Source organism: Chiloscyllium plagiosum, unplaced genomic scaffold, assembly GCF_037043375.1.
Source record: "Chiloscyllium plagiosum isolate Xiang-an unplaced genomic scaffold, Cpla_swu_hap1 HiC_scaffold_2, whole genome shotgun sequence".
Classification (NCBI taxonomy): Eukaryota; Metazoa; Chordata; class Chondrichthyes; order Orectolobiformes; family Hemiscylliidae; genus Chiloscyllium; species Chiloscyllium plagiosum.
The window spans coordinates 127,038,057-127,057,822 of NW_028270140.1; the positions used below are offsets into that span (position 1 = coordinate 127,038,057).

A 19,766-nucleotide genomic window follows, 5' to 3' on the forward strand; every position below is an offset into this window, starting at 1 on the left:
TTCATCAGTTCCTCTCTCATGCCCTTGTAATTACCTTTATTTAACTGTAACACCATTACATCCAATTTTGCCTTCTCTCTTTCAAACTGCAGACTGAACTCTACCATATTATGATCGCTGCTTCCTAAGTGTTCCCTTACTTTAAGATCTTTTATAAAGTCTGGTTTATTACATAGCACGATGTCCAGAATAGCCTGCTCCCTTGTGGGCTCCATGACAAGCTGTTCCAAAAAGCCTAAGTTATCCTTCCTTTTTGTTGCATTCCTAGTCTGCCTCAATCTTAAATCCACCTGCATACGTTATGCTCCTGCTTATCTTTCCATTTAACTCCATACTCCCTGTCGCTTTCACTTTCCCTCCCCCCAACTCAGAAGTTTAAAGTCCTACTGACCACCCTAATTATCCTCTTTACTAGAACATTGGTACCAGATCGGTTCAGGTGGAGACCGTCCCAACCGTACAGATCCCCGGGTTCCAAAACTGATGCCAATGCCCCATGAAGTGGAATCCCTCTTTCCCACACCAATCCCTTAGCCATGTGTTTACTTCCCTAATTTTCTTATCCCTATGCCAATTGGCACATGGCTCGGGCAGTCATTCGGAGATTATGACCCTTGAGGACCTGTACTTCAATTTCCTTTCTAGTGCTTGATAATCCCCAAACAGGTCCTCCGCCCTAGCTTTGCCTATGTTGTTAGTCCCAAAGTGGACCACAACAACTGGATCCTCCCCCTCCCGCTCCAATATCCTTTCAAGCCAGTCGGAGATGTCCCGCACGCCGGCACCGGGCAGACAACACACAATCCGGATACTATCTGTCCCCCTAATTATAGAATCCCCTATAACTACTTGTCTTTTTGCTCCCCCCTCTTGAATGGCTTTCTGCACCATGGTCAGTTGGCTCATCCTGTCCAGAGCCCTTTTCCTCATCCGTACAGGGAGCAAGAATCTCATACCTGTTGGCTGAGGCTCCTCCACTCCTGAACTCAGGTTCCCCCTACCTGCCTCACTTACAGTCACACTCTGATGTCCCTGATCACTAGCTGAATGTGAATTACTTAATCTCCCAGGTGTGACTGCCTCCTGAAACAAAGCGTCCAGGTAACTCTCCCCCTCCCGGATGTGCCGCAGTGTTTGAAGCTCAGATTCCAGATCATCAACTCTGAGCCAGAGTTCTTCCAGCAACCAACACTTGCTGCAGATGTGGTCACTGCCATTCACAATGGGATCAACCAGCTCCCACATCATACAGCTACAGCACACCACCTACCCAGCCATCTCTGCTTAGTTAATTACTTTATTACTTTGTATAAATTTCAGTTAAAATACTGATACCTCTCTGCTATAGTCTTTTTCTAAAAAATAATTGATAAACCATAAAAAGTAAACTTTTAACCAGTCCCCGTCACTTCCTCCGCTGCTCCCGCTCCTTCTGTGAAAGAAGCTAATGTTAGGTGATGCATTATGGTAGGGGGCTAACAAGGCAAGGGAGTATTCTTTGAGTGCCAGAACTGAGGAAGTAGAGAGGATCGGGGGACTTTGGTGTGCACATCCATATATCCTTGAAGGTAGGACAGGCCAGGCAGATAAGGTGGTTAAGAAGGCATATCAGATATGACCATAATGAATAGGAACAGAAGTAGACCATCTGGCCCCTTGAGCCTGCTCCACCATTAATACAATCACGGCTGATCTGACATTTTTCATATCACTTTTGTGTGTTTTCCCCAAAACCCTGGATTCCTCTCCTGATCAAGAATCTCTCATCCTTAAATATACACAAGGATTCGGGGCCCATTTCTTGCGCTTCATAATTCTGAGACTATGCCCTCTGGTCCTTGAGGGGAAACATCCTAACACAGCATTTACTCCAACAAGTCCCTTAAGAATCCTATGTGGTTCAATGAGATCAATTCTCATTCTTCTAAACTCCAGTGAGTACAGTTCCAGCCTGGTTAGTCTTTATTCAGAAGACAATCCCTCCATATGGAGATCATCCTAGTGAACCTTCTCTGAACTACCTCCAATGAAATAATACTTTTCCTTAAATAAGAGGACTGAACGTTCTCATAGTAATCCAGATGCAGTCTCATCAGTACAACTGTAGTAGAACCTCCCTACTTTTATAATGCAACTCTCAAAAGTAGGGCCAACATTCCCATAAGCCTTGATTACCTTGTGCACCTGTGTGCCAGCTTTCTGTTTTTCATTCACAAGTACCTCCAAATGCCTTCATGAAGCAGCTTTTCTGCTGTTTCTCTCTATTTAAACAATATTCTGTTCTTTTGCTCTCTTAACCTATTAATAGCTCTCCGTAAACTGTTTATATCTGACACAATCTGTCTTTTCACCTATTTTTGTACCATCTGTAAACTTGGCTACACTACATTCACTTCCTTCCTCAAAGTCACAATTCCTCTTTATTAGTTTTAGTTAATTATTAGTTAAAGCATTGAAATCAAAATCAGAGCTAATAATGGAGCTGATTATATTGTTAATTAGGCTCAGCTTGCATACTTTGTGCAATTTTCATTATCACAATACATTAAGGATGAGACTGTACTAGAGAGGGTGCAGAAGAGATTCATCAGGATGTTGCCTGATCTGGAGAGAACTGCTTTCCTTAGAACTGAGAAAGCAGAGGGGGGGGGGGGGGGGGGGGGTATTGATTTAAGTGTACAGAGCTCTGAAGGGCATAGACAGGAGAAACCTTTCCCTTTTGCAGAGGGGTCAATAACTGGGGGTGAAAGCACAGAGCAGGAAATTTAAAAGGAATTAGAGGAAAACATCTTTCACCCAAAGGTTCGTGGACATCTGGAACCAACTACCTCAAAAGGGTGGTAGAGGCAGGAATGCTCAGGACATTTATGATGTATTGAGATGAGCACTGGAAGCATCATAGCAGACAAGGCTACAGGTCAAGTGCTGAAAAATGTGATTAGAATTGATAGATGTTTGATGACTGGCATACACACAACAGGCTGAAGGTCCTCTTCCCATGCTGTAAAAACTATGTATCCTCTGCATTATTCAGAGATGACTAAACAGCCATCAGACTTATCAAAAATTAATAATTCAATAAATAAACCATTAGCCAACATTACTTTGTTTCTTTTTGGCCACAGTTCCCATCTTGCTTGAAAGATATTTCCATAATTCATTAAGAGGATTCCAAAGAAATTTAGTTAAGCCATGCTCTATGAGATAAAACAATAACTTATCAACCAGTTGTCTTATTAATTGTTTAACTATATTTATTAATTATATAACAATTAAAAAGAAACAGATGTACTAAATAAATCATATCAGCAATCTGCGACTATTTGTAAAATGGATATCACACAACTACCTTTAGTGCCACAAAGATGATTTCGGTCACATTTTCTGAGAATACACTGTAATTAGCAACTAAGCAATTTGCATGTTTTGTACTATGGTTTTTCTTGTACTATAAACTTTTAATAGAAAATTGCACTTCACAGTTTAACACAACATACAAATAGCATCTTTGCAGACTTTCAGAGCCTTTCACATGCTAAATATTCCAAAATATAAGCAAATACCTCACCCTCTTCACACAAGTATCTTTCAAAATGTAAGCAATACATAATAAATGAAGCTTATTTAACAAACATGAACTATTAGCAAAAGAAAACAGACATTATTCACTTTTGTGTGTTCATTAGATCAACCAAGAAATAACATATCCTGTGGCATTCTGTAGAAGTGAGGAAAATTTTATTTGGACTATGAATAGCTGTGTGTAAAGTTTATCATGGTACAGTACTTCGATGCTATTATAGGTCTTAAATTTCAGAAAGGAGTTGAAATCCACCATTCTCTTTAGAAGGAAATCAGTAATGTATGGAAAAGGCATCAAAAGATTCGTACAAAGTCAAATTAATCTATCAATACTTTAGAATAACTTATTACTTAAACTAGACAAATTATGGCTTCTAAACAGAATTTTTGATGCATATTATAGTATACTGGGCCAATGTAATGTAGCTGTATCTTTCTTTCCTATTATACCAAAACAGGAAATTGCCATTGAAAATAACAGATTTAAAGAAACAGAGATAATAGCACTATTTTCAAAAAATGTTGAATGAACTATACTGCATATAAATATTCTTCACTATGTTACAGCACTTCAGCCTAAAAATGCAAATGGTAAAGATAACATTTTCTTGTTATACACCATACTGGTTTCTTAAATACAAGGAACTATGCTTCCTTTGCTAATTCAATTTTTGTCCCTCTTCTTAATATGGTTCAGTATGGTTTAACTAAAAGTCACCCAGCACTTTGACTCACGTAGCCTCTAGACATGTTGAAGCCAATCTTCATGGATAAGCAATACAGTCAAATGTTATTCTTATCATTTAAAATTTGTATGTGCTCAATCACTTGCAAGGATCACCGATAGCATTTATAACCAGAAATGCTGGCTGCTTGATCCCTTTCCTGTTCCAAATTGTGGAACCTTTCATATCTTAACTGCCATTTCATACAACACAAGGTAACACAGGCAGATCATTGACTATGGAATCTTCTCGAATGTTACAGTATGGTATCATTGGAAATGATGAATCCAATTATTAAAGTAATTATAGGAAATCTAGTCAGAGAACAGTGAGCCACTTCATCATGTGTCGTTTTCTTGGTATCTTTGTTCACAAACTCAGAGCTTGTCAGTGAGAGTCCAGTATGTAATAGCTGCTAGACAGAATAATAATGAATAATGGCCATAGTTTGAAACTCTCAGGACAAAAACAATTTGTAGCAACAGTAGGATTTGATTCCCATGTTCCATAAACCTGACAATAAATTAGCAGTTTTAAATCTTAATCAAAGTGAATAAACCAGTTTTACAAAATAATTAGAAAACCACCTGGATAAATTGAATACTGACACTATAATTTCAGTGAAAGTACTGGTACCACTGCAATGCCGTTACTTATCAAATCATAAGTCTCTCCTTATCACTGATGCTCATAGAGAGCTTGATTTTATTCAACTGCCAAAGCTATAAAGTACAAATAGAAAAAATCCACAAAGATTGGAATCATTGGTTTTATTTTTCACATGAAACAAATCAATAATTCCAATCTATAATGAAATCTTGTTCTATATGTGTATTTTTCTATTTCTCAACTCTCAGTATCAATACATTTACAAATGGTTAAGTCTACAACTGCAAGGAGAGGATAAAACGTCCATATGAAGATGGTATATGACACTGTTCCCTCCCCTTATCAACATTAGCAAAATAATGTCCGGACATCTTATGGACTTAACATTCTGTGAAGGCAAATGTGTGTATTGTGAGAGTTTAAGGGAAGTAGTACATTTATTTACAAATCCTTTATGACAAAGGCACTACTTTGTCATTTTCAGTCTGAGTGACATTACTTATCCACCCATTCTATGCTCACTGGTTCATGCAAACTCAAGTGAAGCTTTTCATTACAGATTCTCATTTTAAAATGTTGAAGCATCATCCAGTTCTGAGATCCATCAAAGATAATGTCACACAGATGTGTAATCAGGTCAAGCTGCTAAGGACATTCCACCTCAGCTGAAGAAGCAGACTTGTTTTGCAAATCATTTAAGTCTGAAGTGTCTTGTTTTTCTCCATTTTCCTCGTCAGCACTAACTACAGGTATATTCTCAGACTTCTCAGACTTGACTTCTTCTTCTTCTGTGTTTTGGTGAATTATGTTGTGGTCACCATTTTCTTTAACATTGACCAATACTTCACTACTAGTTTCAGTATTTTCTTTGCTGTCTTTGCTTGCATCATTAATATGCCCTTCTTCATTATTGCATTCTCCTTCCACCTGAAAAATATTAAACATCCATTAAGACGCCTCACAAATATCATGACTGATAGTAATAATCTAAATATAGTATAACAAGGTTAGTTATAGGCCTTACTATTTCTTTTCAAGTCCAAAACATTCAACATGGGACTAACTGGAGATCTTTCTGAATCCACATAGAATAGTCAATGAAGTGATTGTATTTTTTCCTCAGCAGTTCCAAACATAAGGCAGTAATGGCTAATATTTTGGAGCTAGTAACTGAAGTAAACATTGCTTAGCTCTAAACTAAAATCTCACTGAAGAAGTGACCACTTAAATAATGAGTCAAGAATATATGTAAGCTCACATAAAATTGCAGTCTAGATTATAGTGATACTGGAAAAGCACAGCAGGTCAGGCAGCACTCGAGGAGCAGGAAGAATCGACGTTTTGGGCAAAAGCCCTTCATCATAAAATTGCAGGTAGACTTTAAACTCTACAGGGAGAAAGTGAGGACTGCAGATCAGAGCTTAAAAACATGTTGCTGGAAAAGCGCAGCAGGTCAGGCAGCATCCATTCCTGAAGAAGGACTTATGCCCGAAATGTCGATTCTCCTGTTCCTTTGATGCTGCCCGACCTGCTGCGCTTTTCCAGCAACACATTTTTAAGCTTTAAACTCTACACACCTATTTTTGAGATCTACTGCCTTGCAGGAATGCAGTTAGTCATACCCTGGTCTATGATTCGTGATACCAATTTAAATAAAAATGTCTTTTTATTTTTGATAATATTGGTAACTTCTATGCGCTACCCATTACTCGATCTGTGGTCAAGAACAATGGTAGATGGACTGCCCTCAAGTGTCTACCAAAGATACTCTATGCCAGCTACTAAAGGAACATGATAGTGTCTCATAGATGTCAATCTTTCAGTATTCAGCAGAATTATCTGGTTAGTTTGTTATTCACAATCAAGTTATTAAAAGCAGTTGCTCAATACAGGAAGTTTAATAATAAAGCCAGCTATTTCTGTCAAATTGAATTGGATTTTAAAAACAGCCACAGACCAGAGTGTGACAAAATAAAATCGATAACATCACAATCATGGTTACTTTGCTTGCTGCTACTTTTAAGTATCAGGTGTATTCAAATGCTTCACATTATTAGAATTATACTTATGTTATATGCTATACAAATTTTAAAAATTATAATTAAGGAGGTTGTGGTAACATCACTGGATTAATAATCCAGAGACCCAAGTTGCCCCAGGCTGTAGAGTGTACACACAGCTGCCACTGTGTATCAATGAAGAAGGGAATGAATATTTGCCCTGAAAGGTGACAAACTTCTTCACTGTTGTTGTAGTTGCACTCATCCAGACAAGTGGAGGGCATTCTGTCACACTCCTGACTCTTGTCTTATCGATGATCAACAGGGTTTGGGGACTCAGGAGGTGAGTTACTTGCAAAAGCATCTGACCTACTCTTGTAGCACAGTATTTACGGGGGATAAACAAAAAAAAAGCAGAAATTGCTAGAGAAGTAACTGTGATACAGCTTTAAATTCTTCAATTCTTTTATTAAATACCACCTTGATATCAGTTTTATCCAGCTTGATTTTGCCATCTTTCTCCTTATCTTTCTTCTTCTTGGAGGTAGAATGATCTCGCTTATTCTTATCCTGGCTCTGACTACTTGAATTTTCTCTGTTCTCAACTCTGTCTTTGCTGTGTCCTCGGTCCTTGTCTTTTCTTTTCTCTTTCTTATTTCTGATAAAAAATAACAAACATTTTTAATCACAACCTCTACTGCAAATGCACTGTAAAAAAAGTGGACTGTTAATATATAATTTACAACAACTGCATGAATGATCAACTGAGCAGGTTTACTGAAATTTGTAGGACAAGAGGGGCAAGAATAAAGGGATAAAATGGTAAGAGAAATAAGCAAAACAATAAAAGACAGAAAGGAAGAAAATCATCCCAAAGCAATGTACAATCAATTTAACACTTTTGAGGGGTCACTGTTGCAATGTAGGATATACCAGTTTGTACATAATAAGGTTGCACAAAACAAAACGTGATAAATGGTCAGGTTGTATCTTTTATTGATGTCAGTTAAAGGAGAAATATTGGTTTGTGTATAACGAAGAGAACCCAATGACTTTTTTTTAAAAAGAATGTGATGTTGCAACATTGTTCTGTAGGAACTTGTTATGCTCAATGCGATTGCCTCTCATTCTTGTAAAGTTTAGGGAATATCTACATATTTCATCCAAACACTTTTCATTGGACAAACTCCTTTAAGCAGGAATCAGACTAAGTTTGGGAGAAGATTTGTAGCTCGGGTGTTCGTTGTTGTGGTTCTGTTCTCCGAGCTGGGAATTTGTATTGCAGACGTTTCGTCCCCTGTCTAGGTGACATCCTCAGTGCTTGGGAGCCTCCTCATGACAAGCAACATGAGTTCGAATGGGACAACACTACTATTATAGGAAAAGCCAAACAGAAAACAGCCAGGGAATTCCTAGAGGCATAGCACTCATCCACAGATTCAATCAATAAGCACATCGACCTGGACCCAATATACCGGCCACTGCAGCAGACAGCTGGAACTGACAACTGGAAGCGGCAGATACAAACCACTATAAATGCCGGAGGAAACATCACAGAAGCGCTTCACAGGAGGCTCCCAAGCACTGAGAATGTTACCTAGACAGGGAACGAAACGTCTGCAACACAAATTCCCAGCGCGGCGAGCAGAACCACAACAAGGAATCAAGACTAGTCAATGTATGTAGCGCTGGGTCTAAGGTAAGTATAGACTGCACACTGTAAAACTAAACTTGTACTCCAGGATCTGACCTCATTGCCCTGTATAAGTTCAGTAGGACTTCACTCCTAGGGTCAGTCATAGAGAATGGAAGCAGATCCTTGAGCCCAACACATCCATGCCAAACAGTTCTCCTAAACTGAATTAGTCCCATTTAACCTGCATTTTGCCCATATACCTCTAAACCTATCCATATGCTGTCTATATGCCTTTTAAATGTTGTTACTGTACACACCTCTACCACTTTCGCTAGCAGCTTGTCCCATATCTGCACCACCCTCTGTGTGAATTAGTTGCCCCTCAGGTCCCTTTTAAATTTTTGCCCTCTGGTTTTGAACCCCTTCACCCTAGGGAAAAGACATTGGCTTTTATCTTATCTACGTCCCTTGTGACTTTATAAACCTCTATAAAGGTCACCCCTCTGCCTCTTATGCTCTCCGGGAATAAGTCCCAGCCTATCCATTCTCTCCTTATAACTCAGTTCCTCCAGATGTAGTGATATCTTTGTTAGTCTTTTTTTCCCACCCTTTCCAGTTTAATATTTCCTACAGCAGGGTGACCAGCACTGTGTGCAGTACTCCAAATGAGGCCTTATCAAAATCTTGTACAACCATGACTTAACATCCCATTATCTAACTGTGATGCCACTTTCAAGGAACAGTGTACCTGCACCTCTAGGCCTCTCTGTTTGATAACACTCCCCAGGGTCCTACCATTAACTGTGCAAGCCCTGCCCTGGTTTGTCTTATCAAAATGCACTACCTCACATTTATCTAAATTAAACTCCTGTCATTGGACCAGTGTATCAAGATCGCATTGTACTCTTTGAAAACCTTCTTCACTGTCCACTAGCCTACCAACTTTGGTGTCATCTGCAAACTTATTATCCATGACTCTATATTCTCATCAAAATCATTCATATAAATGACAAACAACAGTTTGGTAGGGCAAACTAGAGCAGGACTTACACAGCTGATGGTTCGCACTAGGGAGTCTTATTGAACAGAGGAACCATGGGGAGCAGTCTGAACAACAGCCCTCTACCACCACCTGTCTCCTACCGTGAAGCCAATTCTGTATGTAACTGGCTAACTCTCTCTGAATCCCATGTTGAAGGTCTTGCAAATCTTGCAAGTAGATTTCCCACACACAAAGCCATGCTGGCTATCCTTGCCTTTCCAAATGTATGCAGATCTTGTCTCTCAGAATCTTCTCAAAGTTATATCCACTACTGACATCAGGCTCACTGGTCTATAGTTCCCTGGCTTTTCCTTGCAGCCTTTCTTAAAGAATGGCAAAACTTTAGTCACCCTTCAGTCTTGCCACACCTCACCAGTGTCTGTTGATGATACTAAAATCTAATATTAATATATAAATACTAGGGGCTTTACAATTTCTTCCCTAGCTTCCCACAATGTCCTAGCAAACACTTGATCAGGTCCTGGTGATTTATCTAATATTGTGTGTTTTAAGACACCCAGCACCTCCTCTTCTGTAATGTGGACTCTTTCCAACACATGGCTATTTATTTCCCTAGCTTCCATGACTTTCTCCACAGTAAATATTGACAGGAAATATTTGTTTAGGATCTAACCCATGTCCTGTGGTTTCATACATAGATGGCTCTGTTCATTTTTAATGGATCCTACTCTCTCCACAGTTACTCTTTTGCCTTAATATACTCCTAGAATCCCTTTGGATTCTCCTTAACCTTATCTGACAAAGCTAACTTTATGCCCTCCTGATTTCCCCCTTATTTCCTACAACTCTATATTCCTCAGGGGATTCACTTGATCCCAGGTGTCTTTACTGAACATATGCCTCCTTTTTCTTGACCAGAGCCTCAATATCTCTAGCCATCCAGTGGTTGCTCTAGCTTTTCCCTTCACACTAACAGGAGCATGCAGCCCTTGAACTCTCATCTTGCTTTTGAAAGCCTCCCACTTGCAACATGTGTCATTATCAATGAATCAACTCCAATCAACTTTCCTGTCCATTACAATCAAAACAGACCTTGACCTAATTAAGAAATTTAACTTGTGGACCAGGCCTATCTTTTTCCAAAACTATTTTAAAACTAACCGAATTATGGTCACTTGTCGCAAAATACTCTCGCACTAACACCTCTGTCCCAAGAAGAGGTTGAGTTTTTCCTCTTCTCTACTTAAGGCCATCACTACATATTGATCAAGACGTTTTCTTTAACACACTTAACAATATCTGCACATCCGAGCCCTTAACACGATGGCAGTCCCAATCTATGTCCAAAAACTCAAAATCCCCTACTATTACAACCTATTATTCGTACGGTTTGGAGGTGCCGGCGTTGGACTGGGGTGTACAAAGTTACAAATCACACAACACCAGGTTATAGTCCAACAGGTTTAATTGGAAGCACTAGCTTTCGAAGCGCTGCCCCTTCATCAGGTGGTAGTGGAGTACACAATTGTAAGATAGAGAATTAATAGCAAAAGTTTACAGTGTGAAGTAACTGAAATTATACGTTGACAATTACCTGGATTGTTTGTTAAGTCTCTCATCTGTTAGAATGACCATGATGCTTTTACTTCTTTCATGTGTAAATCACAAAACTTATTTTACAAGTTACATTCTCAAGGTAACTGTAACAATTGATATGAGTGCAGATAAGATGTTGAGATGTTGAAGGTGCTAGCCCCGTGTTCCCTGTCTGTGCCATAATGTTTAGATTGATTCTAATCTAAAAAGTGAATTAACGGAGTCTTACATGGATTCATGCAGTTTTTGAGCAAAGTACAATGGAACTCTGCAAGTACAAATTCACCCCACAAATGCATACGTGTATGTGGGTTTTTGTGTGTGTGGATGTCTGGGGTGGGGGGTTTGTGAGTGTCTGTGAGAGTGAGTGTATAAATATGTGTGTGTGTGTGTGGTTGTAAAGTGGTCTAAGTCCGTGAGAGGGTGCATGTGAGAGTGTGGGAGTGTATGTCTGTAGGAGTGTCTATCTAGTACGCTACAGGCAAGGATGCCCTGAGGCATGGTACATTGGTGAAACCTAGCAGAGGCTACGGCAATGGATAAATGGGCACCGCACAATAATCAACAGATAGAAGTGTTCCCTCCCAGTCGGAGAACACTTCAGTGGTCCAGGACATTCGACCTAGGACCTTCGGGTGACCATCCTCCGAGGCGGACTTCGGGACAGGCAGCAGCGAAAAGTAGCCGAGCAGAGGCTGATAGCTAAGCTCCGTACCCATAGGGAGGGCCTCAATGGGGACCTTGGGTTCATGTCACATTACAGGTGACCACCATTGCACTATACACACACTCCTACATGCGCGCGCGCGCACACACACACACATTCACACACACTCCTAGAGACACACACACCCCCACATGCACCCTCTCACAGACTTATCTTTACACTCACACACATATACACTCTCTCTCACAGGTACTCACAACCCCCCACCCCAGGCGCGCACACACCCCTACAGATACTCTCACTCCCACACTCACATGCACTCTCTCACGGACTTAGACCACTTTACTTACACACACACACATATATATATATGACACTCACAAACATCCACCCAGACACACACACACACAAAAACCCACATGCACACACAGATATGCATTTGTGGGGTGAATTTGTACTTGCAGAGTTCCACTGTACTTTGCTCAAAACTGCATGAATCCATTTAAGACTCCGTTAACTCACTTTTTAGATTAGAATCAGTCTAAACATTATGGCACAGACAGGGAATACAGGGGGCTAACACCTTCAACATCTCAACATCTTATCTGGCTGACACCAATTGTTACAGTTAACCTGAGAATGTAACTTGTAAAAAGGTTTTGTGATTTACACATGAAAGAAGTAAAAGCATCATGGTCATTCTAACAGATGAGAGACTTAACAAACAATCAAGGTAATTTTCAACATATAATTTCAGTTACATCACACTATAAACTTTTGCTATAAATTCTGTGTCTTACAATTGTGTCCTCCACAACCACCTGAAGGAGCGGCGCTCCGAAACCTGTTGGACTATAACCTGGTGTTGTGTGATTTGTAACTTTATTATTCTTACAGCTATCTGATATTAACCTACATATTTACTCCTCAGTTTCCCACTGACTACTGGTGTGTGCAGATGCGCGCGTGTGTTTGTGTGTGTTGAAACCTTCAGTAAAATCCCATCACCCTATTTTCTCAGCTCCACTGGGTGATCCCCTAGGAATAATCAGTGTTCCGCTGTGATATTTTCCAAATCAAAACCACCACTCCCCTCCTTTCTTGCCTCCCCTTCTCTGGCCTATAGCCTCTGTACCCTGAAACCTTGAGTTGATAGTCCTGCCCCTTGCTCAGTCACAATTTTATAATTCAGCCATGTTTCCTGCATCCCAATTCTGTCAATAAAGTGCAACAAGACCACTTGCCTTCCTAATTGCTTGTTGTGCCTACATGTTAATCTTGTGATTTGTACAATTGAGGTTTCATCGAATATCAATATTTCCCAGTTTTTCAATGAAAGATGATCCGCTTTTCTATTTTTTTTAGATTAGATTAGATTAGATTACTTACAGTGTGGAAACAGGCCCTTCGGCCCAACAAGTCCACACCGACCCGCCGAAGCGCAACCCACCCATACCCCTACCTTTACCCCTTTAACCTAACACTACGGGCAATTTAGCATGGCCAATTCACCTGACCCGCACATCTTTGGACTGTGGGAGGAAACCGGAGCACCCGGAGGAAACCCACGCAGACACGGGGAGAATGTGCAAACTCCACACAGTCAGTCGCCTGAGTCGGGAATTGAACCCGGGTCTACAGGCGCTGTGAGGCAGCAGTGCTAACCACTGGGCCACCGTGCCGCCCTTCCACTTGTCCTTCCACTTTAGAGAGATTCATTTTATGAAGATAAAACAGTTTAGGCCTTTACTGTCCGTGTTTAGAAGAATGAGAGAAGGTCTAATTGAGGCATATAAATGCAAAAGGGGATTGATGAAGTAGACACAGAAAGGATGTTTCATGTGGGGCAATCTAGAATGAAAGATCATAGCTTTAGGATGAGGCAACAGATTTGATCCAGAAGTAAGGACAAATTATTTCTCTCAAATCAATAGAATTCACTACCCCAAAGTTTGGAGGATGCTGGGACATTAAGTTTAAATAAAAATCAATCCATCTCCTCCTTAGTCTTAATTAGTTAAAGATTATGGAGAGCAGACAGGCAAGTGGAATTGAGACCGAGATAAGATTGGCCATGATTGTATTAAATGGTGGTGTAGGCTTAAGGAGCCTGGCAGCATCTTTGTCCACTCATTTGACTGTTACTCAAACATTTTTTGCATTCTCCTGACAGCATAATTTACCAAGCAAATTTTCATTGCCACCAATCTTCAATATGTTACACTTGGTCCCCTCATTTAGGTCACCACTATAGTGCTATAACCATTAGACTACTTCCAAACTTACGATAAATAGAACTTTCTGAAATATTTATTTATTTGGTGGTGAGGGGAAGTTGCAATGAACTCTATATAATAGACTTATATGACAAGATTCTGAGTCAAAGGTTTTCACCTGACTTTAAGTTAACGTACTGACAAAAATGCAGAAGCAGCTGATTCTGATGCTGGAGACTTGTAGACTCACATTGTTAATAAGACCCGTGGATTTGTGGGAGGTAGACCTATCATATATTATGGGCTAACCACCAAACAAACAGCTGGTGAGGGTAGAATTCACACAAGATGTAAGGAAGAATATCAGATGTTAGAGGGTAGCATTACCAGCCATGAGGAGACAATTCAAGACTATCTCTATGAAGAGTGCAGAATAATGGAAAAACACAGGGATTGCATTTTCCACTGTGTTAAGGTAGGGTTGGGACAGTGGTGTAGACCTGTTCTGTAATATAATGTATTAGGTGCCCACTAAAGAATGCCTCTGTGATGTTGATTTTACTTTGTTACAGTAAATGTCTTGAAATGTAAAATGTCATCACGTGATTCTTTGAGCTGGTCACTGGGGAAACCACATGAATTTATAGAAGTCATCACCTAAATGGAAACACAAAAAAGTGTTTGTAAAGAACTTAATCGCAACCACTGCCCATTGTGGAACCCACTAATTACAGCCTACAAACCAAAACGTTGCCCTTTTATTCCTAATCTGTTCTCGGTTAGCCAATTGTAAATCCACATAAATATATTACCTCAAGGGGACTAAGTGGATATAATTTCCTGGTAACTTCTTAAGGCAGTTCTGCTAAATAAATTTAATGGTACTCACTAATACACCATGCAACCCTCTTTGTGTATAAAATTCATGCTAAATTTAGACATCCCCAGGGAGAAATATATCAACTGATAAAGTCTGAAGTCTAAATGCCATAGTCCCAGAGGACCAAATGCAGATGTCACCTTAGACAGAGATGAATCATAGAACCCAACAGTGTGATAGCAAGCCATTCAATCCATCAAGTTTGCACAAATCTGATGCACCACTCTACCCTATCCCTGTAATCCTGCATTTTCCAAGGTTAATCCACCCAGCCTGCATATCCCTGAACATTATTTGCAATTTAGCATTCCAATACACTTAACCAGCACATCTATGGGAGGAAACTAGAGCACCCAGACAAAACTCATGCAGACAAAGAGGGAATGTGCAATTTCCACACAATCATTGAACCTGGGTCCCTGGTGCTATGAAGATGCAATGCTAACTACTAAGCCACTGTGCTGCTCCAAATGGTTGGGAGTTTAGTCAAAGAGTCACCATGCCTAAGACAAGGAGTGAGTTTAAGGTCACACACTGACATCAACTGGTACAGGGAGTGAACCCATGCTGTCAGCATCACATTGCATGACAAACCAGCCACCCAGCCAACTGAATTAAGCGACCCCCAATTGCCTCTCGTCTCACTCAACATATTCCATTAAACATAGTAATCCCCGTTCATTAGTGATTCCAAAACAATGTACAGAGGAACCTCAATTATCCGGCATGCAATTATCCAAACAAGATCATAATGTCCCCGTGCTTGGCTAAATTGTGTTATCTGTCGTTCACTTATTCGAACATTAAATTATCTGAACAAAATACTTCCTGTCAGTGTCATTTGGATAATTGAAGTTCCTCTGTATATGAAAAATATGCTGACCTAACACCTACAATAACAATGTAATTTTGTGTTGAAGTATATTTTAATAGGTTTGCTTTTACACAATAATAGCATGTTTGCAATCTCAACTATGTTGATGGGGAAATGGTGAGCAGTAAATGTTTCTAAACAAGGAGAGAACAAAACAGCAGTCAGATCACCATACGTTACTTCAACAATGGTTTGAGACAAAAAAATGCAGCAGATGCTGGAATCCAAAGCAGACAAGCCAGAGTTTGGAAGAGCACAGCAAGCCAGGCAGCCTGACGTTGTAGTATAACCCTTCTTCAGGGATAGAGGTAGGGTTAGGGGAATTGCAGATACAAGGTTGTGTGGAATCAAGGGTTATGGAGATAAGGCAGGAACAGGATACTGATTAAGGATGATCAGCCATGATTGTATTGAATGGTGGTGCAGGCTCAAAGGGCAGAATGGCCTACCCCTGCGCCTATCGTCTCTTTGTGTGTGTGTCTCTACGCATTGCACCGGCTTGGTAACCCGGTCAACCGGATTCATTCCTCCTATTGACTTACCAGATTGCACCTGTCACTTGTATTCACCTATCACCAACCCGGCACCTCCCCTTACCTTTATCTGCAAATCCCCAACCCCCACCTTCATTCCTGAAGAAGGGTTAAACTTGAAATGTCAGATTTCTCCACCTCCCAATCCTGTCTCGCTTACTGTGCTCTTCTAGCCTTGTTGACTTCAAAAATGGTGGTCGGAGATGTCTTACATGCTTTTAAGGTCATCAGGCTTAGAAGTGATCATACCAGACTGCATTACAAAATCTTTGTAACAGCATTATGAAACAGAGTTTTGTTTCCATTGCACAAACACTCCATTTTTAAAAAACACAGTAATATCAGACAGTTTCCCCATGTTACAAGTTGATGGAATAATAAATGAAAAACATTTTACACACTGGTCTAAGGAGAACGTAACGAGGACTCTATTTTAGAGTCAATAGTCTGACCTAAATGGCAGGAGCAAAAATAGTGGCTTGTCACTGCCCAGCGAATTTGTGGTTTGCCAACTTAATTTCCAGGTTTTAGCAGATGCAAAGTCAAATTCTAAAGATGCCAGCAAAAGCTGAAATTACACAAGATCGAAGACCTGAAGGAGCTGAGCTCAGTTAGTTAACTATTTTTGAAGATTCCTGCTCTAACCAGCAATCATGTTATTATCATTGGCAATTGGGTGGGAGTCAGCATCATGTATTGTAAATGAGAGCCTGCAAGTGAACTGAACCAGACGGAGGCTGCCATGCATCCTCATCAAACAAAGCAGAAAGAACAGTCTGGCAATATATTACATATGGCAAAGCCAGGTGTCCCAAAGAATTTAATTGAAATAGGAAGAAGAATGAAGACATGAAGCAACAATGGGAGAAGAATTAGGCAGACGAATGAAAGCACAGTCAAAGAAATATGTATGAACTGTCTACTGAAGGCTGAAGGCACAGTAAAGTACAGGACAGAAGAAGAATAAGAGGAAGACATTCATGGGGCAGGATTATGAAAGTTCAAAGTGTAAGTGTGCAACTTTAGGTTGTTCATTGTTAAAGGAACATGTACTATAAGACCATAATATGTAGCAGCTGAAGTAGGACATTCTGCCATTGGGCCTGCTGATTTGACAAACCTTAACGTAACTGCCCTATCCTTTTTCCCCCATAACCCTTGATTCCCTTACTGATTAAAAATGTCTATCTCAGCCCTGAATATACCTAACAACCCAGTATCTACAGTCCTCTGTGATAAAGAATTAAACAATTCAGTACCCTCCAACAAAAGAAATTCCTCATCTCTGATTTAGAAGGACGACATCTTAGTCTGCAATTACGCCCACTAGTCCTAGACTCTACCAACATCTAACCCATGAAGCCTCCCTGAGAATTGTCTATGTTTCAATTAAGTTGCCCCCCACTTTTTCAAACTGCAGCGATAGCAGGTCCAACATACTCAACCTCCCCAATAAGACAGTCCCATCAAGTGTTTATATTATGTCAAAAACAAACTATTTTTGTTCATGTTATATATTGGAAAGTATGTAAAGTCACCTTTTTGGAGATGGAGATTTGGATAGCTTTCTTTTTGGTGTCCTGACTCGCCTTCGTGGTGATCTGGATCTTCTCCTTGGCGACCGGGACCTTCTCCTTGGCGACCGGGACCTTCTCCTTGGCGACCTAGACCGCCTCCTCGGTGACCTGGAACGTCGCCTTGGCGACCTGGAACGCCTCCTCAATGATCGGGACCTCCTCCTTGGCGATCGGGACCGCCTTCTCAGTGACCGGGACCGCCTCCTCAGTGACCGGGACCGCCTCCTTGGCGACCGGGACCTCCTTCTTGGAGACCGGGATCTCCTTCTTGGAGACTTGGATCTTTTCCTTGATAAACTCCTGCTTTTTTTGCGATACTTTTCTCTGTAAACATAATGTGTATAATTTTGCAACATGTTCACATTAACGGAGGACAATAAACAATCCTAACGGCAGCATCACCTGGGCCAGAAGGATGTGGAAGAATTGACTGCATATAGTGAGCTGAAATTCCAGTGCATTACTGTGGGAGTGCCATACTTTTTCAGGTGGAGTCCTTTAAGTGAAACATTTACGAGTAAAATATTTGACAACACCATCCAAAGAAAACAAGAGATTTCTTCATTATGCAATACCACCAAAAATAGAACAACTAGTCGATCACCCAGGTGCAATAAGATATTAAAAACAGCACTAATTAGCTGTTCTAAAATAAGCTAGTCTGGAGGTGACAACTGCGTGGATGATGTTTTCAGAGTCAAATGAACAAAGGCAAAAATGGGTGATGCTAAAAAGATGGAAATAGGTCAGATATTTAGGTAATGTAGACTATACTTCTAGCTCATTGTGAGATCCAGCAAGAATTTAACACAATGCCAGGAATCAGATGAACAAATGCATACACTGCACATTTTGGCCAATGTTTCAACTTTCAGGATTGATCAAACTTCTAAACTATCAAGTGCCTTATGTTTCCTTCACTTCAGGTTTTGCTCAAATAAAGCTAGAACATTGGAAGTGCAGACTTTCCACAATTACCATAGCAGCTTTTCTGTGGTCCACAAGTAATTATGTCAGTTTATGCTCTCCCATAGAAGGACTTTGTTTTCAAGTGCACCACAGTACTTCTAGTTGAAAATTGGTTTAAAAAAAACTGTTCTCCATGAGTGCTGCATGAACTTGTGCAATAATACTCTCAGGCCCAAGTTTAGATTTGAAATCCAAAAGCAGCACACATACCTGAATAATCCTGAGAACAAAAACAATTAATTTCAATTGATATAAAATAGAGTTCTTGGGGAGTGAAGCGACTAGAACTGGTTCCTGCTTAATTTCAGAGAGCTATGAAATTGATGCTTTGAGTTCATTAGAACTTCTTCAGAACTCAGGATGATAAGTAACCTGTTAGAGAACTTGCAGGTGACAGTGTTTCCATGTGCCTCATGCTCTTGTTCTTTGTGGTGCTAAAAGTTGCAAGTTTGTAAGGTGCTGTCAAAAGAGGTTTGGTGAATTGCTACAGTGTATCTTACAAATGCTGAAAATGTGTTGCTGGAAAAGCGCAGCAGGTCAGGCAGCATCCAAGGAGCAGGAGAATCGACGTTTCGGGCATGAGCCCTTCTTCAGCCTCCAGCAACAAAAAAAAAAGGCCTCCAGCAACAAAAAAACCTTGGATGCTGCCTAACCTGCTGCGCTTTTCCAGCAACACATTTTCAGCTCTGATCTCCAGCATCTGCAGTCCTCACTTTCTCCCCATCTTACAAATGCTATAGACCTCCACCACTTAGTGCTGATGGCAGAGTAAGTGTTTATTAAAGGTGGCAGATAGAATGCTAATTAAATTGACTACACCTGGATAATGTTGAGCTCTATATCCTGCCACTTCAAAGACTTATGCACAGTTATTGCAAAGTTTCTCCGTTTTTTTTTCA

The 19,766-nt window shown here is 40.3% G+C and overlaps 1 protein-coding gene across 8 annotated transcripts in view; it reads right to left on the reverse strand.

The window, feature by feature from the left end:
- Positions 1 to 3,228: 3,228 nt before the first annotated feature.
- Positions 3,229 to 19,766, reverse strand: part of srek1 (splicing regulatory glutamine/lysine-rich protein 1) — a 65,389-nt gene continuing 48,851 nt past the window's right edge. For all 8 annotated transcript variants that reach the window (XM_088000666.1, XM_088000670.1, XM_088000668.1 and 5 more), the window contains 3 exons: positions 17,860 to 18,222; positions 7,397 to 7,574; positions 3,229 to 5,843 (listed from right to left, as the gene is read on the reverse strand). In XM_088000666.1, the coding sequence (XP_087856792.1) occupies positions 5,562 to 5,843; positions 7,397 to 7,574; positions 17,860 to 18,222 (823 nt within the window). In that variant the 3' untranslated portion in view covers positions 3,229 to 5,561. The remainder of the gene's footprint in view (positions 5,844 to 7,396; positions 7,575 to 17,859; positions 18,223 to 19,766) is intronic.